Source organism: Molossus molossus, unplaced genomic scaffold (genome assembly GCF_014108415.1).
Source record: "Molossus molossus isolate mMolMol1 unplaced genomic scaffold, mMolMol1.p scaffold_m16_p_4, whole genome shotgun sequence".
NCBI classification, from domain to species: domain Eukaryota; kingdom Metazoa; phylum Chordata; class Mammalia; order Chiroptera; family Molossidae; genus Molossus; species Molossus molossus.
This window is the reverse complement of record NW_023425377.1, coordinates 106,496,208-106,524,139: the sequence shown is the minus strand read 5'-3', so window position 1 is coordinate 106,524,139 and position 27,932 is coordinate 106,496,208. Positions and strand designations below refer to the sequence as shown.

Sequence of the window (27,932 nt, the reverse complement as noted above, 5' to 3'; positions counted from 1 at the left end):
TGTATAACATAATAAATAAATACACTTGACACGGTCATTTCATAGGACCCTATGCTAACTATAAAAAATTTAACTTCTCCTTCTGGGGTGGGTAACTATGAAATGTGGTGCTGGACCATTTTAGTGCCTTGTAATGACGAAGTTATGCTCTTCATTACCAAGTACTGTACCTGCTGCTACTGGCAAGGAGTGGTTTATACACTGACCGTGTTCCACGGCTGTTTTTAGTGTCGCTTCAGGATGTGTGGATCCTAGAGGGTTACGCACAAATCGTCGCCGGCGCCGCAAGTCATCTTCCCAGTAGTCAAGGCGCCAGAACTCACGAGGACGACTACAATGAAACAGAGAAGCCACATATGTTAGCAATTATCAAACAGCGTGGTAGCACTGAATTTCTGCATAAAGCTCTCCTTGTTTGCTCTGCCTTTTTTCCCCTCCCCTTCCTTTAATTCTCCCTCCACCTCACACTCCCCTTTCTGCAATCTTTAACTTAGGTATGTCCTTGAAAATAACAATATCACCTTCCAGTCTAAGGAACTCCTTTTCCTTTTTCTTGGAAGGTGAAATGAGCACTAAATACATCATTTTGAAATGAATTGCTGACAGTGTGATCAGTTTCCCCACACTCTAGTGGCATGTGCTCTGATTTCAGCCTCATTTCAGCCTCAGCAGGGCACCTTTCTCTGTGGCTGCATTTATAAACCAGAATAGGGAAAAGGCTATTATAAATATGGTATAGCATTACCTATATTAATCAAAGTCTGTCCCCCTTCATTTTTCTTCCTAATTTGTGCCTTTTTGCACAAGGTCAGTAAATCATACCATGAATTCTTGGTCCAGAAAGTGTTAACTTTAATGAATATCTCAGTTACATGGTTATGTATGTGATAATAAAATATTACTCTGTTTAGATGTGCAGGAATTTAATTAAAATAATCTCTTAAAATATTCATTACATTTAGCCCCTGAGGCTTAGAACAACACAAGAAAATGCATTTCTTTTCCATTTACTGTTTTTAAATAAACCATTCCTATAGAGTGAAACAGCAATCTATTTTCAAGCAAATCAGATTGGATTTCTGTTTTATGTAGTCTGTTTTTATATTTAATTAAAAACTACATGCTATATGATGTGCAATAATTGCTATATCAAAAGCATACTTTTGGAAATGTACTTTTTTAAAAAAGTTTCACTCAATTCGAGTTCTATATTTTCCCCAATTATGTAGATCTCTTACATGGCAATATATAATCGTCAACTTTCTCTCTTGTTAAGCAATCGTGATCTAACATGCTAGAAAATATTTTATAAAGAAAACACTAATATGAAGCTCTTTTCAGTTACAGTAAGGAAAAACATCTCTGCAGTATATATTTATCCACTAAAGATACACACCATGAAAACCTATAGGTTTCGATAATAAAATTTTAAAAATTCATAATAAAAAATTCTGTAAGGAATGAGTAATACAAAATAAAATCTCACTTGTATTTCACGAGCTAATAAAATTGTACCTGTCAGCTTTGACAAATTAGTAGTCTTGACCAATTGACAGTCCCAAAATACCCACATAAAAGTTACCCCCGTTTTGATGTTTTAAAGATGGTTTAAAATTCAAAAGATGTATAAATAAGTACTTAATCAATTAAATTATACCAGCTTCATAAAAGCCTAGGCAACAAAAAGTATATTATTTAAAGAAAATATTTTTTAAAACGATAGGAATACATGTTCTTTTCTGAGAATACTAGATAGACAATGAGAATATCAAAGATTTTCTTTTGTAATTTAATTTTATTATTTATTAATTTATTTTTGTTACAGATGTTTCTCCCCCCCGCCCCCCTCCTCCCTGCTCCCGCCCCCTCCTCACAGTACTGTTGTCTATGTCCATTGGTTATGCATATATGCATGTACATTCTTTGGTTTATCTCTTCCCACTCAAAGATTTTCTTTGCTGATTTTGATCATGCATAAAGAGATACAATGCAATCAAAATGGAGTGCCTAAAAGTGTAAGAATTCAGGCCTCAAAAAGAAAAATTAAAAAGCTCTTTTATTCTTCCGTCATTTTGCTATCTATATTTTAAATGAGAATATTATGTCATTTAAAAATACATAAAAAATACCTACAGAATATACATATAAGCAAAAGACAACAGTTGTTTGAACTCAACTAATGAAATAAAATTCTCCGTAGGTGAGAGGGGAAAGGCACACAGATGGCTCTGTGCTTGGCTTTGATAGTCATGGAGCTTGGATAGGCACTTCATCATTCTGCCTACCTACATTTATCTGTTAAAATTATTATCAAATATCAGCCAGGAAGCAGTCGTGAATCACAGGCTGATCCTCGTCTTCAGGGGAATGATACAATGAGGGTCTATTCATCAGTGCGGCAATCGGCACAAGTAATTAGTTCCCTAGACTGAGATCTCCTACAAAGCCTATTTCAGTCAGCACCACAAACATATGACCATGTAAAGCTAATGAAAGCTGCTAAAATTTGTTAACCTTTTCTACCATCAATCCTTCTAATATTCTGTGCTTCAGTATTATGCAAAGGTGGTAAATTATTAATTCGTCATTCATCCATCCTTCTGAATTTTGAGTCAAATTAAACGATGTCATTCTTCTTGATAACAATTAAAATTATGAGATGTTAAGCTGCTATTATAAAATTATTACTAAATTAGGTAACAATAGATGGTAGTGTAATGCATGAGAGTGGAGTCAAATCAATGGAGTTAAAGCACATATGCAGTAGTTTTGTCACAAAGTAGAAAAACCAGAGGAATTATAAAATCATCCACAAATTATCAAGTAACTCAAAGATAGCATCTATAAGAATAAAAAACAAAATCAAAAGGAAGTAAAACTGTAATATTTATTTTTGTGCTCTCTGACACTAACAAAAAATGGTCACAATGGTGACATTTGGCTGAAACAAAAGCACCAATACATCAGAACTGAGAATTTGTTTGCATAGTAAAAAAATACATATATAAGGACCACTTACATGTACTACATATTTCTGTCTTCAAGTGTAAATATTCTACCCAAAATAAAAATACTCAGATACACTCCAAACAGAATGAATAGCTCAGCATGATCATCTTTATAATAAGCCATGTCTCAGACGACCTTCTCAATACAAGTAGTCTACCTCCTGTACGACACTTCCAAGTAATCCGAAGACAAAGCAAACACCACTTATTTCAGATCACAGATCTAGAATGAATTATAAAGATCACCAAGGGAGACCAACAATTTCAATACATTTCTGACAGTCTCTCCATATAAAAGCACTGTTACAGGTAATGTAGAATAAAACCCTCAAGGAAGTGACTCAGAATAATTAATGGCCTCACCTGAAACAATAGCATTTATCACCCAATTTCTGATGGGGAGAGTAATACATGTTCTTTGCAAAAAAGTCATACTCATTTTTTCAGATAAGGGTAACTGCATGTTTAAAGTCATTAACACAGTAAAAAAATCTGGGCCTAAAAGTATAATGTTTTGTCCCGTTCACCCTACTCCTTCCAACAACATATACTCTCAATATATAAAATTCTATCACCAAAAAGAGAGGTATGATTTGTCCTTCTAGAACAGAACTGGAAAGAGGAATGTGTAGTTTTCAGTTACCAACTGACTGTAACTTTTGATTATTCACATAAAAATTTCACTCTCATTTAAGAAATAGTACCATCCCATGCCATCCTATTTGGTAGGGGAAATAGGATTTTAAAAAATGGCAAATTTGGCATATTGATCCAACCTTCTTCCTGTAAGGTTATGAATTAACTTAAAATTTTTTCTTATATTTTGGAGTTATCATCAGGGTATGGTTAGTAAAATGTAAAAGACTACAAGTATTCAGAACAGACTGTTGACTAAATACAAGCATGAGAAATCACTTATTCTGAGACCTTACAAATATGTCTAGATCACTACATACCTAGACCTCTATATATCTGTAGCTACTCCCCAAAATTATATTGATACTACATGATGTCACATACACAAACTTCATCTCTATCCACTGCCATTATTAAAACTAAGATCACACAATTATTCAAATTAAGGATGTAGTTAGGGTCCCTCTTAGTACATGGCCTCCAAATACTAAAATCTTTGACTAATAAGAATACACACATCTTTGAAAGTTGAGGATGATACTGAAATTAATGTTCTAACTTTTCTTTCTAATGATTTCTAACCCAATTTTTGACCTAATGTCAAAATCTGAGATTAAAATTACAGTGTAGGTCTAACTGTCTTTTTCTAATTATAAGTCATCAAATTATCTTTCTGCTTTTTAAAAAACCTTTACATTTATGTATTTATACACATACACCTTTAACATATCACTACAATATCTACATAAAAGAATATAAAACAATGCTATTTTATATATACAGAATATGCATTTTCTGTTTGACAAAAACAGAATGGGATAGACTGCTGAAATAAATCTTACAAGGAAACATAACTGAAGCATAAATAGATAGGCTGTTAATTCCCTTTTCTAGGCCCATTGTGGTTAGTGAGCTGATCAGGTAAAGCCAATGAATAAGAATAAGAAAAATGAGAATCAGTTGGAAAAGGTACAAGTATTAAAACAGAGAATCAAGCCCTGGCCAGGTGACTCAGTTAGTTAGAGCATTGTGCTGCACACCAAAAGGCTGTGGGTTCGATTCCAGGTCTAGGTTGTGGGTTTGATGCCCAACCCATGGATGTTTCTCTCTTACATAGATGTTTCTCTCTCTCTCCCCCTCCACCCCCCTCCTCCCTCTCCAAAATCAATTTAAAAAAAAATCCTCGGGTGAGAATTCAAAGCAAAATACAGAATCAATAACTAAGGTATGATCTACATTCTTCCTCAAATAGCTGAATGGCTCAATCATAAATAATCTATTATTTTTCACATATGTAAATTAGAAGACTTTTTAAAATTCAGTTTTTCTTGAAGAAAGTATGGTGAGCCAATTAGCCAATTAACAATATATGAATAGATGAAGATTGAAATAGAATCCTAAAATATTTTTTAGTAACAGTGTTTGACTCTACCTTGAGTGAGATGCTAGGGATATGAGGACTATTAAGATATTGTCCCTGACTAAGAAGTACATATTGGTCGTTACAAAACAGTCACTGAGATGTGAAGTACAGCATAGGGAATATAGTCAATAATACTGCAATAACTATGTATAATGTCATGTGGGTATTAGATTTATGGGTAAACACTTCTTAAGTTAAATAAATGTCTAACCTCTATGCTGTACACCTGAAACTAATATAATATTGAATGTCAACTGTAAATGAAAAATAAAAAATATATAAAAATAAATACTTCAAAAGAATAAAAGATATTGTCATTGACCTCATGGACAAGATAAAGGTGAAAATGAATAATAACCCAAAAAACACGTGTGATAGAGCAGAACTCTACTAAGTGGTTATTAAACTGCACAACTCCAAGGGACACTGTTCACATTAAAATGTGTATCAGTGGCACTTCTGGTGTCGTACAATGCTCAGTTTGCAATGCTCTATGAACGCGCTATGAGAACAATAGGGTGCTATGAGAGAGAACACCTATATTTTCCCCTCCCCATACAACTCACGCTCCTCTCCCTCCCAAAGCTGAATCTAATCTTAGAGATAGGAACCTGAACAAGGCCCTTCTGACACTATCAGTAGCAGTCACACAGTATTTATTTCCTTGCTATAGAAAAATGAGTTCAAACCAGGAACAGGTATGGCTGTCAAGGAACAGGCAAAATTCAATACTTAGAATAAAACAATCAAGAACAAAAGAGAAACATTAACCTTTATTTCAATGAAGTTCATATTACTTTAAGGAAGACTGTTTTCTTGACAGTGTTCTATAAAAGTAAAACAATGCTAATTACTGAAATCAGTGGTAGCTATATAATAAGTATTCCCCTTATTCTATAACCTAAATATATTGACATTTATTATTCAAATTAGCCAGATATATACACATCTCTCATCTCAATGGTTTCAGTGTCATTGTATTGTGATTTGGACTGACATCAATAAAAGAATGCTAGCTAAAAAAAAAATTGTCACAGTGAAATTATATTAGAAAAATTTCCCATTTTCTACCTTACCCACTTTCTTGTGACAATACCTGATAAATATTTATGCCTTTAACAAAAGCAAGTAATAAATTCTTCTGGCTAGAAAAACATTCTAAATCCTAGAAAGTTTTAGTATTTCATTTTTATTCTTAAATTTTTATATTATCAGTTTTTCTAAGTCCTGTATCTGGCTAGCTTCTATTTTGATATTTATAGATTAAAAATGCAAGCTAGATATTACAACTAAAAATAAATGGTAACCTCTCAAAAAAAAGCACATTTTCAGTGCAATGTCAGCTTGAAGATAAAAGTGCTTAAGTTCTAGAAGGGTTTCAGTTTCTGCACAAATCGTGGTGAAATAATGTTCAGGTACTATAGGGTATCATACAATATAAAAGAATGCTTTATCTCACGAACTGAAATCTATAATGCTTTCATGCAGATAGACAGAAAAAATATTAACTAAAACCTCTGTTTACCAAGTACCAACTATAAGTCAAATGCAGGTGATCTATGCACTGTGGTATCTTAATGAAATGAAGAAGAAGAAAAAAAAAAACCCATCAATTGTATGAATTCCAGTAGAGGAGACATCTTCTAAAGCAGAATTCTCTCTTTATTGAGGCCTGACATAGGGATTTGTATTACATTGAGTCACCACAGCATCATGTATATTACTTATGTGAAATTATATTTTATGTAGTTATTAATTTTTGCACGGTGCTATTATGTAGTTCCTCATTTGCATGTAGAAATCCATCATCAATTAGCTGTTACTTCAAGTGTTTTATGAAAATATAATTTTATCACAGTCAAGAAATAATCCCAAACTTTTTCTAGTTGCTATTAGCTTCTTAATCATTTTCTTACTAGTCAGCATTTTTACCAGTACGCAAAGTTATGAGAAAATAAAAATCTGGTGTTAATTGTACTACCAATTAAAACTCTAAGAAAAGACAACAGAAAAAAAATTAATATAAATTATGTTGCTGGATACTAAAAGCCCTAAAAACTCACCAGTAAAATCTGATCTATTTTCCCCAAACATCTAATTTTTTAAAAACTCACCAAACATTTGTTGAGTGCCAACTATGTACCAGATTTTGGTATATACAAATGAATTATGCTGGGTTCAGCCTAGAATTTTACCATGTTATAATCAGGATAAGGAAATGATCAAATATCAAAACTAATATAACTTTGAAGTAGACAGCATGTACTGCTTTAGGCTACTCTGTGCTAGATCGTGCTTTCATTTCACATTATCGCCAAGCCTTACAACAACCCTGCCATGATTAAATACTGGTATTTTCAGTTTAAAGAATAAGAAACTAAGTCTAACCCATCAGTAGTAAATAATAAGCCCATGGACTTCAAAGCCAATGAGCTGTTCACACGACATTTCCTGTAGAAACTCTTACTGGATACTATAATAGCTACGATCAAAGTACTAATTAACCCTGCCTAGGAGGATTGAGGATTTCATTAAGATTTCAATGAGGATCTATTTTGTAACTTCCATGAGGACAGGGGTTTGTGTCTAATTCACTGACCAAGCACAGTAACTGGAACAAAGCTGAAATTTAGTAAAAAATCGACTAAAGAATGAACAAGATGACTTTTTTTTAAAGAAACATAGATGATAAACAGGAATCTGCTGGGCAAAATAGGAAAGACATTACAAGCAGAAAAAAGGAGCATGAACAAAGGCATGGAGACACAAAAAGGTACTTTTATCTAAAGAAGTTCAGGTAAGAAGGATCATTTCAAAGGAGCCTTGGTAGTTCAGCTTATTCATTAAATTCCACATACGAGGCAGACTCATAGATAAGGAGCAGGTAGACATGTTGAGGGGTGGGTTTGAGGAAATAAAGAAAGAAGAGAATTCATGGACAGGGACAACAGTGTGGTGACTGCTGGGAAGCCGTGGAGGGAGAAAAGGGCATAGAGAGAGGATAAACGGTGATGGAAAAAAATAAAATAAAATAATTTTTTAAAAAGCTGCCTCAGAGTAGCAGCAAAAGCTAAGGTAGGAAACAAAGGTTTAGAACTGAGATTTCCAAAGGGCTTGTATAGTCAACTAAAGTAGTTACCTTTACATCGTATAGTCGAGAGACAACCAGGCTTCCTCAATAACACGGGATTAATCCGATCAGCCTTGCATGTTACATGGCAGCAATATAAATAAAAGAAGGCAGAGGGTTTGGAGCCTACAGGCTAAGATTCGAGAGACATATTTGAAGTGGAATAGATCAGATTTGCTGAGACAGTCAACATGGGAGATGAGGAAAAGGAGATAATGAGAATAAAATGGAGGTCTGTGACAAAGGGGCAGTGAGCGGACAAAGGTGCTCTTTAACTGAAATGATGCAGGTGTGGTCAGGGAGAATAATCATGTCCTGGATGCCTAACAATGTCTAGGAAGAAAAGTCTAAGAAGTAAGCAATATAACTTGGGAACTCAAAAAAGCAGCCTGGCTAGAGATACAGAATTAAGAGATTTATCAGCCTTGAGAGCTGTGGAATTAGACTTTCATCTAACAAAAGTTTACCAAATGGTTATTATAAGCTAGGTAGTGTGCTAGATCCAGAGAAAATTATATTGAAAAGATGGGAGAAAAGTATAAATAAAATCTGGGATGCAGTTTGGCTCAGCGGTTAGAGCGTCGGCCTGCAGACCAAAGAGTCGCAGGTTTGATTCTGGTCAAGGGCACATACCTCGGCTGCAGTTCAGTCTTCGGTCCTGGTTGGGGTTGTGCAGGAGGCAGCTAATAAACATCGATGTTTCTCTCTTTCTCTCCCTCCTTCCCACTCTATCTGAAGATAAACAAAAAAATATCCTCGGGTGAGGATTTAAAAAAAAAATAAATGTGGGAAACTAATATTTAAAATATTGCAGAAGAGAAAGGATGAATGAGATAGAGAAGAATGCAATTGGTCCTCACAATCAGTAAGATAATAGGAGAACCAAAACAGAAGGGCACCAAAAAGGACAGAGCAGCAAAGATTCTTCAAAGCAGTGAGGGGGCAGCAATATTTCTGCACAAATACGTTTCTGTTTTAAACAGTTATAGGATATATAATTTATACAATATAAATACAAAACAAGGGGTCTTAATATTTATAGAGTTGTGCAACCATCACTGTAATCTAATTTGAGGACGTTTATTCCCCTCAAAACAATCCCATACTCACAACCTATCATCCCCACTCTCCCTTCCTTGGCAATGGACATGCAGAGGATTTCTCAGTGTGCATGTTGAAAAGGAAGTGCATGTGTTTGCATTGCCTTGGAGCTTCTGAAATTTGAGCCAATTTTAAAATAAGTCATATTGTAAGTGATTGGTAAAAAGCATTTGTATTAGTATTGACACTTTTAAGAGAGTCTAAGAACTACGAGAATGCATTTTTTTATTAACATATCCAATATTGCTAAGGTACCAAAGAAATGAGTCTAACTTACCTTTTAAGACTCTTTAAAATCAAACTGGTAACTAATTCATACAAGATATATAAAAATTAAAGTTTTGGAGTAATTTATATTAAAAAGTCCCTGGTCTTTAAAATTTCTGGACATGACATAATATTTTGGCTTCATTTCCTTCAAAGTATTTAAAATTCATCACCTTGTCTCTCCCATATACTAGATCTATGACCTTTATACAACTCATTTATCATCTTTGGGCCTTACATAAAATAATTATAACGTGTTCAACCTATCTCACAGGGCTGTTGTGAGGAATCAAGTAAAATGAAGTTACGTGGAATTGTCTTAACAACAGCAAAATGCTATGAAATGTAAGCTATTGTTTGCAGTTAGCAAATAATTTAAGTGTTTGGATACATCTACATGTCATTTACTTTGTTAAGGCATGTATTTAATGTGGTATCTTCGATTTGCAATTCAATTTAAACAAAAACAAAACCAATTAAAATGTCCCTTAACAGCCCTGACAATGATTAGCTTACTTTCTTTCTCTATAGATTTACTTATTCTGGACATTTTACCCAAATGGAATCACACAATCTGTAATTTTTTTTTTAGAATCAAGTTTTGTGGTCCATCATGTTGTAGCATGCATCAGTTCTCCATTCCTTCCTACTGGCAAACAACACTTCATCATATGACTGTGGCATGTTGTTTATCCAGTCATCAGTTGATAAACATTTGAACTGTTTTCATTTGAGGGGATATCTGGATTTCATAATTAGCAAACTGAAGTACTCACTTGGTTACCTAGCTAGCATTCACTTCTCTCCCCTTTGCTAGCTCTTTCCTAACAAATTTCCCTAATTAAGCTTAAGAATGGTTGTTTTGTTCAGGTAACACTTCTCAAATGATTTGATGATTTATGGAAAGCCGACTCTAAGCCAATTATGATAATCCTTTTATTCTCGCCAGTGACTGGTTCCAGAATCTAGCTCTAAAAACCAATCATTGCATAAATTTTGCCTGACAATCATTTTTTCCCCAAATAAAATACAAAACTTTTATTCAGTGGTTGGGACAGGAGTTCTTCCTTCATTCTGATGGGCTGGAACAAGGAAAATTAGACTCAGTTACTGGTATCTATAACACACCCATGAAGAAGGCAGACTTGGGGATAGGGTGGAGATATATACATCCAGGGACACAAAACTGCAAGAACTGCAGAAAAATGAAACTGTCCTCAAGCCTTTATACACCTTCATTTTATTTGTTTTGTTTTTTAGAGAATTTTTATGTGTTTTTTGGAACCAAAATGATGATGACATATGCCGGGGAGCAAGACCTCAAATGCTCCCTGTACTTATTATGAAATATTATACATTTTTACAATTAATGAAATGAATTTCACTTTAGTTAGAGTCAGGTTTTCTATGACTTGTCTTTGAAGCCATCTAATAGATAAAATGCTTGCTAGTGATACCATTAGCAATCTGATTATAGTTGTGAAAGGAAAAGTAGACAGTAATGAGTTGATGCTTTGGTAGAGATAGGTAATATTGACTTCCTTTAAAAATATTTTTTGACAATAGAAGGAAATAGGAAGAGGGGTACATGTTTGCAGATGGAAAAGAGGAAGTATAAAGACAGAGAGGAGACTGAAGATGGCAAGGGGGAGGAAGGCAGGAGCAGGGTTTTAGAAAAACAGAAGAGGTGGCATTCTGGGGAAAGAGCATAACGTCACCTCCCTCTCTGCTGCAAGATAAAAATGTGGAAGGCTCTGTATTTTAATAAATGATTTTAGGGTTGAAGAGAGGAAAAACGAAAGGCCTGACATTGGCCTGATTATTTCTATTTTCTCTATTAGATAGCAGGTTTTTGACTGAAGATAGAATAGAGGGTACAATTTAGAAGAGTTGCCTTGGGAAATATGAAAGAAAGCAGGCTAAAGGAAAGCTGAAGGACGACTAAGTAGCTAGGAAGGTTAGCTGAGACTGGAGAACATTCATCGAGAGTGAGGCTAATACATACAACTGTGATTGTGTGTCCTTCCCCCTCCCGCCACTGACCTATATCAGCAATCCAGAACAGAGTAAAAAAAAAAAAGCAATTGGCTAAATTCACTCAAGATTTAAGTCTAATTTGGCTAGCAGACCAAAATTAGAAAGTTTAAGGAAAAGAAGTAGGCTTGTGAAAATGTCTGGGATGGGTAAGGATGATGAACCCATGATCTTTCTGGAACTCAATAAATAAATAAATAAATGCTTTATTAGACATTGATTCATTGGGAGACCAAATTTACCCTGCTTCTCAAGTCACTTATATTGATGATAATTTGATTTCCCAATGAACTAATCAATGTACTTATTGACCTAGTCCCTTTATTTAATACTGTTGAGTTTTCCACTTGTACTAAAACATACCTACAACGAAGGAATGGAATTTTGAACTGTATTAAATTATGCTCCTGGAAAGAGAATGGAAACTGAAATGTACTGATCACTCGGGTAACATATCAGGCACTCTGCTAAGTGTTTTACAGGTGATCTCATCTAATTCTCAAAACAAACCTGTAATTTAGGAATAGAATCCCAATTTAACAGAGCAAGAATTGGGGCTCAGAAGTCAAGTCATTTAGCTACTAAGAAACAGAGCTAGACCTCACACCTGTGACTTCACGTTACCAAAAGATGCTGATGTTACTTTGGTAATGCTCCTGCCATTATACTTTGGCTAAGATATTTGTATTAAGCTCAATAACATATATATTCATTAAGACAGTTTACTATATTGGTATGAGTTTGCACATCTGCCTAGTGCCGGTCGGCATTTGTAACTGAAACACCTGGAAGCTATTAATATTCCCTGAATGTTTCAGGTAGCTTCCATCACTTGCCACAAATATGGAAGAGCTACCTGGTTTATAAGCTTTTGCATGAAGCAATTTCACAGCCAAAACCATGTTGGCATTAAGAACCTCCGTTTTCTCAAACTTAGGCCCTAGATCACATTTTTTTGTTGTAATCATTCTTAAGATAGTTTTTAAGTTACAGGGAGAGAAGAAAAAAGCAAAGAAATATCAGCCTCCATAGTATGACATTTTTATCTTTAATTTAATAATTTAAAGGCTTAAATGCAGCAGCAATGCATTATAATCCAACACTTCCTGACTTTCATCTAGAACTCACAGGAAAATTTTGGTGAAAGCAAATAACTGATTTTTACTAGCATTAAAGGAAAAAAAAAATACGCACACACACTGTGCTTTGCAAGCTAGATAAATTAGCAAAAAGTATGTGCTCCTTATCCACAGGCTTATTATGTTACACTTCCAGGTTTTTAAGACAGTTGGAAGCCAGTTCTTTCAATAGCTGCTGTCATCTCCTAGAAACTTTCTAGTACTTTCAATTTTGAAGCAATTATTCACATTCTGAAGTGATTTTCCTCTTTCTTTACTACGCTTCATTTTTTTCTGGCTCTCAATGACGGGTTCTGCTTCAGTTTAATTATATTCATTTGCAAATATTGTTGAGTGCCCAACACAATTTGGAAAGCATTGGTTGAGGTGCTATAAGGGATACTCATAGTCTCTAATCTCAAGGCACTTATAATCTAATAACTGAGACAAAATAAGCTACAAAGAATTATGTGACACAAAATCTAAGCCTTAAGTAATAATCCAAAGCTTTGGAAATTCAAAAAGAGAAGCAAGTGCTCACATGTATTTTAGAGAAATCAAAAAATGATTTAAGGAGCAAGAGATTTTTGAGAAAGACCTTTAAGAAGAGGTCAAGTTTCGACTGATACACAAGGAATAAGTAAGATGGCACTGTAGGCTTTTCAGAGAGCATGAGCAAAGGTATAGAGGTCGAGCCCTGGCCGGTTTGGCTCAGTGGTTAGAGTGTGGGCCTGCGGTCCAGAGAGACCCAGGTTCGGTTTCCGCTAAGGGCACGTACCTCAGTTGCAGTTTGTCCACGGCCCTGCTTGGGTCGTGCGGGTGGCAACCACTCGACGTGTCCCTTTCACGTCTATGTTCTCTCTCTCTCTCTCTCTCTCTCTCTCTCACTCTATCTGAACAAAAAATGGAAAATGTCCTCGGGTGAGGATTAAAAAAAAAAAAAGTATAAGATCGAAAAACTGGAAGCTGTATAGGGCGTTGGCCCCAGTAGAAAGCAGGTATAATAGAAAGGCTGGAGGCTGGCCACATCATGAAAGACCAGGGATGAAAAGCTAGTGAGTTTATATTTTACTCATTCATTTACTCAGCAAACATTTAACTGAGTGCCAACGAGGCAGACTTGTGCCAGGCACTAGAGATTTAGTCGTGTGGTGATAAAAAGAGCCATCCTCAAGGCCCTCGTAGTCCAAAAGAAGAAAGATATTATGAAGATACAGTTATGACATATGCAAACATACCTTAGGAACACAGTGGAAGGGTGTTATACAAACTAACAGAAGGTTTCTTGGAGGGCAGAAACTCACAAATTGAGTCAAAGAGTTAACAGAGAGTAACCAGGAGAATAAGAAAAGGAAAAACATTCTTTCTGAGGGAACAGCATTAGCAAAGCCAAATAAGTGAGAAACATCTGGGTACATGCTAAAGTATTAAGTATTTCTAGAATTTTTGGAGAGAATATGGCAACAAATGGCCAAGGAAGAAGCTACAGAAACAGACAGGGGCCAGAACAGAAGAATGATCTGAAGAGTCCAATTCCTGGTTAAAAACTTGTGTGTGATTTTCTTCAGGTCTGACCTTCAACAATTGCAAAGGCTTTACCCGCCAGGCATCACAGGGTAAGCTGCCCTTCCCCCAAACCAGATTTGGTGCCCAGCCAGCACACTGCAGTCTCTGAAGGGAGTTGTGGCCAAGAACTCAGACCGCACTGGCCAGTCATGCTCTTGCATTCTTGGTCCCTGCACCTTCGCCCTTAGGTTTCTTTACCTGAAGCCCTGGGCAGAGGCCCATTTCAGGAGCCTCTGCAGACGCCTTCTTACCAGAGCACAAAAGAGAAACTATGAAAACACCTTTCCTCACTCTACTCAGTCTACTCTGAACTCTTCCCCTTCGTCTCCTTCCAACTTCAGAGTCCAAAAAACTGCTGGAGCCTTTTCTTCAGGGCACCCTCAACAGTGAGATGACCCCCACATCCATGCTGACCCACCGTACCCTCCACCGGCCTGTCTTTCCATGCAGAAAAATTAAACAGAGACTCTGGCTTACACCACTGCAATAAGTGATTAACAGCTTAACTGTTTCATTTTTGGTTTGTTGCTTCAATCAGCTACTCCGATTGCTGGTAGCTCAGTTCTTTCTCTCCCAGCTCGGCTGAGCTCCCGATATCATCAATGTCATGCTAAGGGAGTTCGTATGATCCTGAAGCAGTGAGTGATTACTGAAAAATTTTAAGAAGGTATGGTGACTGCAGAACATAATGTGAGAAACACCTAAGTACTAGATCAGAGGGAAGAAACATCTGAAATAAAGACACAAGCAGGTTACTGAAATAATTTAGGCAAGAGAGTCATCAAATTAATTTTTAAATTTCCTATTTTTCTGATTTATCCTATTAATGTGTTATTGAAACCTGCCTAAAATTTTCTGTGATATAAAGTATGCAATAAATGAATAGGGATGAAAGAAAAGTTCAGCGATACAGGCAGTTTGTTCAAAATAAAATGGGTTCCAAAATATATGATGTGCAAGCTAACTGAGTGTAATATGGAGTAACTTAGGACTGGAACTGAAGTAGAGACCAAAGTCCTGAATCTAAGGGTAAATATGAGAAAAGAACAAAGTAATGGTCCAGTAGATGCTACATCAATTCAGTCCAGAAATGGCATATATATCCTCTACTCACATTCACTGGTCTTGCCAAGTCATCTGACCCCACAAGGGAAATACGTTCCCTGGGTGAGCAGAAATAGCTCCACACCAGGCAAGACAGCATGAAACCATGATGATCAGCTAGCCATGTATGCCACAGATGACAATAAGTACTAAAGAGAAAAATTAAACATGGGAGGGGAACAGAAAATACCAAGGAAGGAAAAGGGACATGTTTATATCTAAGATAATTAAGGGCGGATTCTATGAGAAGGTAACCTCTGAGCAAAGACCTGAAGGAGGCGAGAGCATCAGTTCTGCAGAGGTCTTAGGAAGAGAATTTCTGCGGAGACAACAGTCAATCAAAAGGCCCTGAGGTAGACACACTTAGAGAGACCAAGAAAGTATAAGAGGCCATTTTGGATGCATAAAGAGTTATAGTTTAAGTACAAATTAAAATGTTAATAAAAGGATGAGGAGGACATTAATTCTAATTTACTAAAAGGATGGGGAGGACACTAATTTTCAGGAAAGAAGTAAAGGATTTGCCATGTTTTCACATGACCACTCTGGCTGCCCAAGAGTCTGGGTGTGGATGGGAGGGTGACATTCGAAGCGGAAGTCCAATTTGTGCACTTTTGTAATAATACAGAAGATGATGATGCCTGAGAACAAGTGGCAGCAGTGAAAGTGGTGAAAATTGATTGAATTCTGGATAAATTCTGAAGGTCAAGTCAAAAGGACATGCTTGCTGACAGATCATATAATGGGGTATTAGAGGAGAGGAAATAATATTAAAAGGATTTTCATCTGAGAAAGTGGAGGAACAGAATCAACATTAACAAAGACACAAGAGAATGTAAGAGGAAGAGGTTTTAATAAAGAAGGTAAAAAATCTGGTTTTAAACATGTTATGTTTCAGGTGCCTATTAGAAACGTGGCAGAAAAGGGCTAACTATTCACCACACTAATTTTCCTCTTCTGCTCAGGGACACAACTAGACAACATTTTCCAATCTCCTTTGCAATTAAACATGGCCATGTGATAGCTCCAGCCAATGAAAGGTGAGCACAAATGATGTAAGCCACTTCCAAATCTAGCCTATAAACTTCCCTATACACAATTGTCCACACTCCCTCCACTTGCTTGACACAGATGAACCTGGCAATCTTGAAAGCCATAAATTAAAGATAATTTAGGCAGAAGATGGAATAAATCACCTACTGGAAACATCTATTTTTTTTTTTTTAATCTTTATTGTTGAATGTATTACAGATGTCCCTCATTTTCCCCCCATTGATCCCCTCCTCCCCACTCCCGCCTTTTCCCACGCTGTTGTCTGTGTCCATTGGTTATGCATATAAGTTCTTTGGTTTATTTCTTCCCACCCCTACTCTCCCCTTCCCTCTGAGGTTCATCAGTCTAGCAATCAATTTGTACTTTCTAATCTCTTCACCTTTTTTCACCCATTCACCCGATCCCCCTCCCATCTAGCAACTGAAAAAAGTTCTCTGTATCTAAGAGAATATTTCTGTTCTGCCTGTTCATTTTGTTTGTAGATTCAATTGTCGATAGATATGTATTCATTGCCATTTTGTTTGTTCATATATTTTATCTTTTTCTTTTTCTTTTTTTTTTTTTACTCCTTACCCAAGGACATTTTTCCATTTTTTTGTTCAGATAGAGTAGGAGGGACAGAAAGGAAGAGAGAGAGAAACATCAGCGTGAAAGGGACACATCGAGTGGCTGCCACCCGCACAACCCAACCAGGGCCGGGGACAAACTGCAACCGAGGTACATGCCCTTAGCAGGAACCAAACCTGGGTCTCTCTGAACCGCAGGCCAACGCTCTAACCACTGAGAAAACTGACCTGGGCTATTTTATCTTTTTCTTCAAAAAGACCCTTCATCATTTCATATAATAACGGTTTGGTGGTGATGAACTCCTTTAACTTTTTCTTGTCTGGGAAACTCTTTATATGGCCATCGATTCTAAATGACAGCTTTGCAGGATAGAGTAATCTTGGTTGTAGTTACTTGCTTTTCATCACTCTGAATATTTCTTGCCTCTCCTTTCTGGCCTGCAAAGTTTCTTTTGAGAAATCAGCTGACAGCCTTATGGGAACTCCCTTGTAGGTAACTAGCTGCCTTTCTCTTGCTGCTTTTAAGATTCTCTCTTTGTCTTGAACCTTTTGCATTTTGATGATGATGTGTCTTGGTGTGGGCATCTTGGGGTTCATCTTGTTTGGGACTCTGTGCTTCCTAGACTTGTATGTCTGTTTCCTTCACCAAGTTAGGGAAGTTTTCTGTCATTATTGTTTCAAACAGGTTTTCGATTTCTTGTTCTCTCTCTTCTCCTTCTGGCACCCCCAAGATGTGAATGTTGGCACGCCTCAAGTTGTCCCAGAGGCTCCTTACACTATTCTCATTTTTTTGGATTCTTTTTGCTGTTCTGATTGGGAGCTTTTTTGCTACCTTATATTCCAAATTGATGGTTTGCTTCTTGGCTTTACCTGCTCTACTATTGAATCTGTGTAAATTATTCTTTATTTCAGGTAGTGCCTCCTTCTATTCTCACTGTGCATCCATAATTTCTGACTGGTCCTTTGTTAAGCTCTTGAGGCCCTTGCTAAGTTTGCTGAGATTCTCACTAAATTCACTGAGCACCCTTATAAGCAGTATTTTGAACTCAGCATCTGTTAGGTTGCTTATCTCCATTTCACTTAGTTCTTTTCCTGGAGTTTTGTTCTGTTCTTTCATTTGGGACCTGTTTCTTTGTTTTGTCATTTTGGTTGCCTCCCTGTGTTTGTTTCTGTGTATTAACTAGAGGTATGGGGCTATCTGAGACCAGATGCTGCTTGTTTGAAAGAATTTAGGAAAACCTGAAGCAGGATCCAAGACAGGCCAATCCTATGGTTAAGCAACTGGCAACAGCTTGGGTGGGCCTGAAAGTTGGGTGGGGCGGGGCCTCAGGGAGTCACCAGGGCGGGGCAACCAGTGTGAACCAGGTTGCTGGAGTCCCAGATATGGCGCCTGTCTGCCGCCCCAGGGAAGGGCTCAACAAAGGGACAAAGGCCTCTGACAGCACGTTTGTCCCGTAGAAACCCCCTCTCCAGCCCTCGCTCCAATGCCCAACCGCTCAGTTCTTCCCTGTATGACTCTGGCGCCCCTCGAGCTATCTCCACTCCAAGCTTAGAGGGAGTGAGTCTGATAAGTCCCCGTGCGGGCCCTTTAAGAGGCGGCTCCAACCGCCTCAGCCTCCCTGAGCCTCAGTTCCTGCTGGTTTTTCCAGCCAGAAGTTATGGGGATTCTCTTCCTGGCACTGGAACCCTGAGCAGGGCACCTGGTGTAGGACAAGGGTCCCTCAGTCCTAAGGGAGGACCTTCCCAGCCGAGGTATCCTCCTGATTTTTATCCGCCACACTTCGGTGTGGGACCAGCCTCTCTGCCTCCGCCCCTCCTACCAGTCTGGATGTGGCTGCTGCTTAAATTCCGTAGTTGTAAGACTTCCATTCAGCTTGATTTCAGGCGGTTTTGAATGATGGTTGTTCTGTAGTTTAGTTGTATCTTTGATGTGGTTGTGGGAGGACGCGATACCGCGTTTACCTACGCTGCCATCTTGACCGGAAGTGGAAACATCTATTTTGTACTTTATATGAAAAAATAAATAAAGTTCTTTAAAGATTAGCCACTAAATGGTATTTTGAAATTTATCTATCAAAGCAGCTTGTTCTACCACAGGCAATACAGATATCCAAATAGAGATGTTGAGAAAATATATGAATATATGAGTATGAAATTTAAAAAAGGACCTGACAGGGTATATAATTTGGTAGTACTCAGTATATTGTGTTTCTATAACACAGATATGAATTGTCTGATGTGGTTTTTTTTTTTTTATTTTTACTCATTTTTTGTTAATTTTATAGGGTTGATATTGGTTAATAAGATCATACATGTTTCGAGTATACATTTCTATGATACATGATCTACATATTGCATTGCACACCCACCACCCAAAGTCAAATCATCTTCTATCACCACATATCTGACCCCCTTTACCCTTTCCTCCCACCCAATCCCTTCCCTCTGGTAACCAGTATACTGTTGTGTCTATAAGTTTCAGTTTTACATTCCACATACAAAAACACATATATATGTTTTTTAAAATGTACTATTGTATTTGATTTGCTAGTATTTTGTTTGGGATTTTGCATCTATATTTATCAGCGATATTGCTGTAGTTTTCTTTAGGATGTGGTATCAGGGTTATGTTGGCCTCATAAAATGTGTTAGGAAGTACTGCCTCTTCTTCAATTTTTTAGAAGAGTTTGAGAAGTATAGGTATTAAATATCCTTTGAATTTTAGGTAGAACTCACTTGTGAAGCCAACTGATCCTGGATTTATATTTTTGGGGTGGTTTTTGATGGTTGTTTCAATTTCCTCACTGTTTATCAGTCTATGTAGATTTTCCAGTTCATAATCCAGTCTAGGATGGTTATATCTCTCTAGAAACTTATCCATTTCTTCTAGATTTTACTGAATTTGGTGGCATACTGTCTTTCATAGTATTTTGGTATGATGCTTTGTATATCTGTGATGTCTATAGTTACTTCTCTTTTGTTTCTGATTTTGTTTATATGTGTCTTTCCTCTTTTTTCCTTAGGGAGTCTAGCCAGGTGTCTGTCAATTTTACTAATCTGTTCAAAGAACTAGCTCTTTGTTGTATTAATTTTTTGTATAGTCTTTGTTTTGTATTTCATTCAATTCTGCTCTAATTTTTATTATTTCCTTTCTTCTGCTGACTTTGGGTTGCTTTTGTTCTTCTTTTCCTAGTTATTTAAGATGTAATGTCAGGTTGTTTACTTGGGATTTCTCTTGTTTTGGGGGGATGGGCCTGTAATGATACAAATTTCTCTCTTATTACTGCTTCGCTGCATCCCAGAAGTTTTGATACATCATATTGTCATTCCAATTTGTCTCTATATATCTTTGGATCTTACCTCTTATTTCTTCTTTGACCCAGTCATTTAGCATGTTGTATGTTGTTTGGTTGAATGTTGCTTAATCTCCACATATTTGTGGGTTTCTTCCTTTTTGCAGTTGATTTCTAATTTCAAAGCATTGTGGTCAGAGAACATGCTTTGTATGATTTCAATCTTCTATAATTTGTTGAGGCTAGTTTTTTAAAAAAAAAGGACCTGATAGGATATATAATTTGGGAGTATTCAATATATTGTGTTTATATAACACAGGTGTGGACTAGCTGAGATCCTCAGGGAGTTGAGTGGAGCCAAAAGAGAGAGAGAGAGAGAGAGAGAGAGAGAACAGGAGTACTCCAAAGATTAAGGCCTGAGTAATCCTAATAATAAGACTTTGAAAACATCAGGAAAAACAGCAAGGACTTTAAGGAGTGGCTATTAGTAGGAGGAAAATCAGAAGAATATGGTGTCCTAGAGCCAAATGGAAAGTCTTCAGTAATCAGTGATATCAAAGAGTATTGAAAAGTCAGGGAAGATAAAACTTGAGAATTTGACTATCTGCTTAGCAAGATGGATGTCACTGGTGACCTTGAAAACAACAGTTTCAATAAAATGGTGAGACAAAAGCCTAAGTAAAGTGAGTTCAAGAGAGGATGAAAGAAGAGAAACTCGGCAAGCAGACACAAATCTTTCAGAGCACTTTAAATATACTAAAGGAGCCATTTATATTCTATACTAGACAGGGTACCTTATAAAACTTTGGGGAGAAAGTATCATGAATGCAAACAGTCCGGCCAAATAACATTATATTAATGCCATATTTTATAATATAAAAATAGTCCATTAGACCTGTACACAGTAGCAGAATACCCTGGGTAGGGATAAGTTTAATTTGAAAAGAAAAGAGTCAAAATCACAAAGGCCACATAGACACCTAAGGGTTTCTTCAGATTCAATTCACTCATTTGCAGAGGCCAGGATTTTAGTGCACTGTGCTGGTAAGCATTTAGCCAGGGCTTATACATCCAATATGAATACTCAGGTATCAACATTCAACTTTGAAGACAAAGAGAAAGACAGAAAATGATTCTTTAAAAGTCATTAATGGGGCCCTGGCCAGTCTGGCTCAGCAGTTAGACTCTCGGCCTACAGACAGAAGGGTATGGATTCCATTCCCAGTCAAGGGCACGTATCTAGGTTGAAGGTTCGATCCCCATCCCCAGTCAGGGTCAAACAGGAGGCAGCCAATCGATGTGTCTCTCTCACATTGATGTTTCTCGCTCTCTCTCTCTCTCCCTCCCTCCCTCTTCTCCCTCCCACTCTGTCTAAAAAAAATCAATAGAGCCCTGGCCAGTTTGGCTCAGCGGTTAGAGCGTCGGCCTGCGGTCCGGAGAGACCCGGGTTCGGTTCCCGCTAAGGGCACGTACCTCGGTTGCAGTTTGTCCCCGGCCCTGGTTGGTCGTGCGGGTGGCAGCCACTCGATGTGTCCCTTCACGTCGATGTTTCTCTCTCTCCTTCCTCTCTCTCCCTCCCACTCTATCTGTACAAAAAATGGAAAAATATCCTCGGGTGAGGATAAAAAACAAACAAACAAACAAAAAATCAATAGAAAAATATTCTCGGGTGAAGATTAACAAAAATAAATTAATTAATGGGAACTGAAATAGTTCTAATAAGCAACATCACTATCTATATTAATCTTGATAACTAAAATATGGACTGTCTCAAAAAAGAGATTCACATATAGATTGAGAAGAAATATAAATTGAAGAAAAGAAGAATTCTACACATTTTAAATGAAAAACAGCACTATAAAATCAGACAACTCAAAACTGTGTCACAGCTTTCATTCATTCTAACTGGGGTATATAGTAGCCATTTTTTTCTACAAGTTCTTCACGATTGCCACTAAACCTTGTCTTTTAATCATATCAGAATGCTATAAAATGCACTGTTGGAAGGTTCTCCACTGAGAGTTTAAATTTCTGCCTTTATAGTCATGTAATCAGCTTTCGCAAATTACTGTAGTCAAAAGTTTACTTTACTTTTCATTATTTCACTTCATTCGGTTATATGTCCTGGGCTCAGGATATAGCATTGGGAGAAAAAAGCAAACAAAGACCCTATTCTCATATCATTTACAACCTTGTCTGTCTGAATATCCATCTATCCCAAACATGATCTTGCCACAGAAAAAAGTTATTTTTTTAATAAATGAGGATTATGCAGCTAACAAAAATATAAGTGAAAGGTAAAAATGTTCCAAAGGGTTCATAAGATTTTGTCCACTTTGTTTTCACTAGGAAACAGAAAAATGGAAGTTGTTTGAGTTGAGACTCTTCTTTTTCAACTCCCAAAATGTGGGGAAGTGACAAAATTAAAAAAAAAATAAAAAAGATAAAAGTTAAAAGCTATACTCCCTAAGTTTAAATAAATTTCTATAAAAGAAATTAGCAGCATCTTCAATAACAGATCATTCTTTTCAGTCTTGATCTTCTTAAACAATAGTAAGCTATGCTGATTATGAAGCTTCTTTTGTATGCCCTATTCAGCTTGTTAGTTTTGAGCAAAATATGGAGTAACCTTCTAGTCTGCTATAGCATTATCTTTGATCATAAAAGTGTTAAAAATACTCTTTACTTCAATTATGTGGTAAATTCATAGCAAACATGGTATATATCCCAAGCCAGCAGTTTAAATGAAAAGACAGTTAAATATCTACTTAAAATCCGCTAAAGTCAATAAAGTGATCACAGTAGAGAATAACACCAAGAATAACCCATACATTTTAATATCCTGGAAAAATAAATGCAATTTTACCAGGAAAAAAAATGCATTACATTTTAAAAAGAGAAACACTCTTTCAAAATTGTATATGGTTATTATCAATCCAAGCTGAAAAAGAGAAAAATCACAGAGAAGTAGATGTTATTTAAATACCTTATGGTTTCATTTTACACTTCTCATATCAGGGTGAAGTCTTAAAAGTAATTCAAAAGGAAAATGAAAGTATTTTACTCAGATAGATAGAGTCCATATGTTCTTCAATCTGGAAACCCATTGGGAAAAAGGTTTGAGTTTCTAAAAACTGAATTTTGACAATTGGAAGCTGATGTGGCTTTTTTCCCCCTCTCCATGAAGATTTGAATCATTCTCAGGGGGAATGAAATAGATCTTTATCAAATATAGCAAAGCTTAACACCTGTTTAACTCCAAATTACTTGGAAAAATTTAGTGAGTCTTCAGAATTTCACAATAGGGTTTGTAATAAACACTAATTCTTAAATATATATGCTAGTTTTAGCCCAGCTTATAAACATATATATATTTATATTTCAAATTCTACACTTTTTAACTCTTTCAATGAGTCTATATTTCTTACTGCAATACATATGCAAATATAATTTTATTACTTCTATTAAGATTGTAACAGTAGATTGTAGTTAACTACAAATACATCTGCAGTATTGCAAGATTAAGGGCAGGGGCTGTTTTTGTTTTTGTTTTTCCACTTTGTATAAATCCTTAGCTTCTAGAATACCACCAAATAGATAAATAATTTCTTTATCCTAATCATTGTTGCCTAGATCTAAAATAAAGTTGATATTCAAAGTTAAAAAGATTTTTGTCCTAAAAATTAAGATTGAAAATGGGCTACAGTTGTTAAAGGAGTCTCAATTTTATAAAATATAGAAGTTGGATTCCAGTACTAATAAACATAATTTCTAATTTAAGGAATTTTAAAATTTTTTATTGCATACCTATTATGTGAAAGGCAATTTGCTATGATATGCTGACATATTTTTTAATGTCCACATTAAAAACACTAATGTTTTCATTAATGTATCAAAACTTGTATCAGACTTAAAGTAACTAAAAGAATATATATATTTTTTAAAAGCACACAGTGGTTTTGCTTTTTCTTTGAAGAAATTTTATTGTATTCTGTTGTTAGGTAAAAGTGCCCAATAGTGAACTCTTATGTTTTGGCTCTTTCCTCTCCAACTTCTTTCCCTACTTTAGAGAAAAAAGGAATGGAATAAATGATAAAGAAGACAAAGGATTTTTAAAGAAAAACTCTCACTAAAAGCAATTGAAAAAATATTGCATGAAAATGGAAATTACTGCCATAAGGGGTCTCCAAACATCTGCTTTGAAAGATTTTACTATATGATTCAAATGTTATATTTAATCTCTTCTATCATTAAAACTAATTATTAACCTTTCCAAATTTTATTCTGAAAAAGTGTTAACTTTCCAATGACAAATTTTATATTCCAGGTTGTGTTTCCATGCATACGTTTAAAAAACAGCATGTCACTATGTAAGAGTACTGTAAAAGCAAGATGGTGTGTGAAAAACAGTACCAGATGGGGAGAAAGAATATCTAGATTCTAGTTCTGACTTCATAATTAATTAGCTGTTGGATCCTGGGCAAATCCATTTAACCTATTTGGTCCTCAGTCTCCTCTTCTATAAAATACAAGGACTGAATGGAATAATGTATATGTCTCTACCACCTTCAAAATGCTATTATTTTGTTAATCTACTTTTTAAAAATGCACCGCCCCCTTAGGGTACTCCGTACACCTCTCTTTGTGTACATTCAAAATCTTACTACTTTCACTTCCTCAGAAATCTCAGAGTTTTGTTTACGGGCAAGAAAATTAACCGAATCAATTTTTTATTTCCTTATTATCATATATTTCTCTTGGGGGTAAGGAGGACAGAAAGCAATAAAATACATGTGTGTGTGCCATTGTAGGAGGTCTTAGCTTTGACTGGTGGAAATGCTGCACTCTTTCGATCAATGTTCAGAGATGAACACCCCCTACCAGGAAAACAAGAACATTTAGGAGATTCTCTCTTTCCCCTTGTCACCCAAGACTGTAGGACATAACTGCAAATAAAGAAATATGGGTAAATTAAACTTCAGTAAGCATATTGAAAAGGAAGTGGTAGCATGCTTATTTTTCATGGACCTGCTGAATGCCATGAGCTGGAACTGCATTCAAGTTGAGGGGAGACGTAACAAGTTTAAGAAACTCAATACCTGGTTTTATGGTCTTTGTTTTGAATACTTAAGCTAAAGATATGGGCTAGAGATGGTATACTTCATACATGAAAATAAGCATATAATCAATACAACAGAAATTATGAGAAATCTCAAAGACAGAAAGATATAGGATCAAACTAAGGAATCCCTGTAAGACAGAAAGCTGATAGGATCAAATCCCAGGCATATGCAGAAGAGTACTCTGAAGAAGAAACTGGGGGAGCTCCAGTCTAAAGGCAACAGATGCAAGCAGTGGGTAGCGACAGTGGCCACCTAAGACAATCTTTAGGTTGATTTCACCTCTCCCCTCCTCTTTGCACAAAAGGCAGAATCAACCACTCTTGGTTAAAGGGGTACTGACTCTTAGATTAGAAGATAGAGAGATCCCCAGGTAGCCTAGGATCCCAGTCTTGGGATCTTGAGCAAACCCTGCCTGGCAGCCTATTCTAGCCTTGCACCATAAGGAGAAGGCATTCTGACAGTACTCAGTGAAATACCTGTTGCCTTAGCAATTTCAATTCTAGGTATGTATCCTATGGAAATACACATTCACAAAAATGAATCTGTCTAGATTGATGCCCTTCTATTATAAGGAAATATTAGAAGCAAACTAAATGCTCACAAGTAAATAAAGTTCAAATACATTACATAATTCTCATATTATGAAATATATATACCTGATAAAAGAATGAGGTAGCTATATGTGAAATAGCATGGAATGTAAGTGAAAAGGATAACTAAATAATACATATGATATGGCTCCAATTATATATTTTTAAATTACATGTGTTCACAAATGTAGGAGAAGCAAGCAGAAATCTATATATCAAACTGTTCACCTCCTCAGTCCTGGAAGGAAAGCAGGACTCATGGGTAGGATAAGTAGTGAAGGGAACTTTCACATAATGAGTGAATATTTTACAAGAATATATTTCTATATATTCTATTTAATTTCAAAAGAAAACAAAGCTTGCTGATTTGAATCTCGACCTGACAAAAATCTTCCCTACCTAAATAAGAAAATTTTATAAAATTAAGATATTATAAGAATTTTTGAAACAATATCCACAGCACTTTATTAAAGTTAGTATGTTACAGATAACTGGACTGCCCTCTACAACACACACACACACACACACACACACACACACACACACGCACATACACCAAAAAGCTAATAAAGTACATCACTGTTTTCACTTTGTAAATGCATTCAAGTAAAATATTTTTAAAATCTATGTCTCCTTTGAGTTTAAATGTCATTAAGGGCAACTACCTATTTTGCATTAGCTACGGGCTATTTCTGCATTCTCATTGTGTTATGGGAAAAAGCCAAGAAACAGACATCTGTAAACCTACAGGGGCTGCTCAAGTGACCTCAGTTTGGAATATTAGAATGTAGTTATTCATGTGCCTTTCCCTCTATGGCACAATGATGACTCCCAACAAGGAAAATCTAAAACAAAAACTTGACTAATATCCTGAAAAATATTTTTGTCTTTAACTCACAAAAAATCATCCAATGGTAGGCACTCATATCTCACATATGACAGACTTTTTCACCCATTTTCAAACTTATCAACAAGGTACCTTTCAATCAACAATCAATAAGGATATTACATGAGTTCACCACCAATAGAAAGCCTACTGACATTTCTATTGCAAACATTAATCATTATTTAAATCGAATTACCTATGTATTCAAACTTATTGTAATAATACTAAACAGAATTTAACTTAGTAGAAAAAAATCTTGCAGCTTCTGTATATTCAGTATTGTGCTAAATACTGTCAAATTTTGGGAAAGCTCTTTAAGTTTGCTGCATTAGCACTTTTATAGTAAATTTCTGTAAATAACAAAGAATCCTAACATTTTTCTTATTTAGGTTCAACCAGTTGCTAATTAAATAATCTTGAGAAAGCTACTTATTTTCTCTAAGCCTTGGCTTGTCATTTTGAAAGTAGGGACAACAATTGCACCTACCTCACAAATTGTAATAAAAATCAAATAAGATAATGTAGTTAAGTACTTAGCGAAGTATAGACACAAAATTAAAATTATTATCTATCTATCATGCATCCTATTTGTTTTCTTTACAGTTCCTTTGCTAATTCGTACCTAAATCCTCTATTATATGTGAGTACAAAACTCAAATTCATCACCTTCCTGGAATCCTGAGAATACTATTCCAATAAAATGCTATGCCAGTAACAACAAAGTCTTAAGGTCTTAGGACAGGGTAAAGATGGTGTATTTTATATAGGTAAATAGGATTTAAAAATAACAAAGTTAATTACTATGAGCTCCTATCGACTGAAAATTCTAAAATCATTATTACACTCAAGGGGTATATTTTCAGTTTATACACCATTAGCATTTATTCTTTGTTTTAACAGATACCCACAAAAATAAATTAAATAAGACTGTAGTTTTCACCCTGGCCGGTTTGGCTCAGCGGTTAGAGCGTTGGCCTGCAGTCTGGAGAGACCTGGGTTCGGTTCCCGCTAAGGGCACATACCTAGGTTGCAGT

At 36.0% G+C, this 27,932-nt stretch overlaps 1 protein-coding gene across 7 annotated transcripts in view; it reads right to left on the bottom strand.

Annotated features, from left to right (window-relative positions):
* Positions 1-27,932, bottom strand: part of LRBA (LPS responsive beige-like anchor protein) — a 622,710-nt gene that overhangs the window by 268,537 nt on the left and 326,241 nt on the right. For 6 of the 7 annotated variants that reach the window (XM_036239773.1, XM_036239776.1, XM_036239777.1 and 3 more), the window contains one exon: positions 171-331. In XM_036239773.1, coding sequence (XP_036095666.1) covers positions 171-331 — 161 coding nt within the window. The remainder of the gene's footprint in view (positions 1-170; positions 332-27,932) is intronic. The other variant, XM_036239775.1, reaches the window with a different exon arrangement.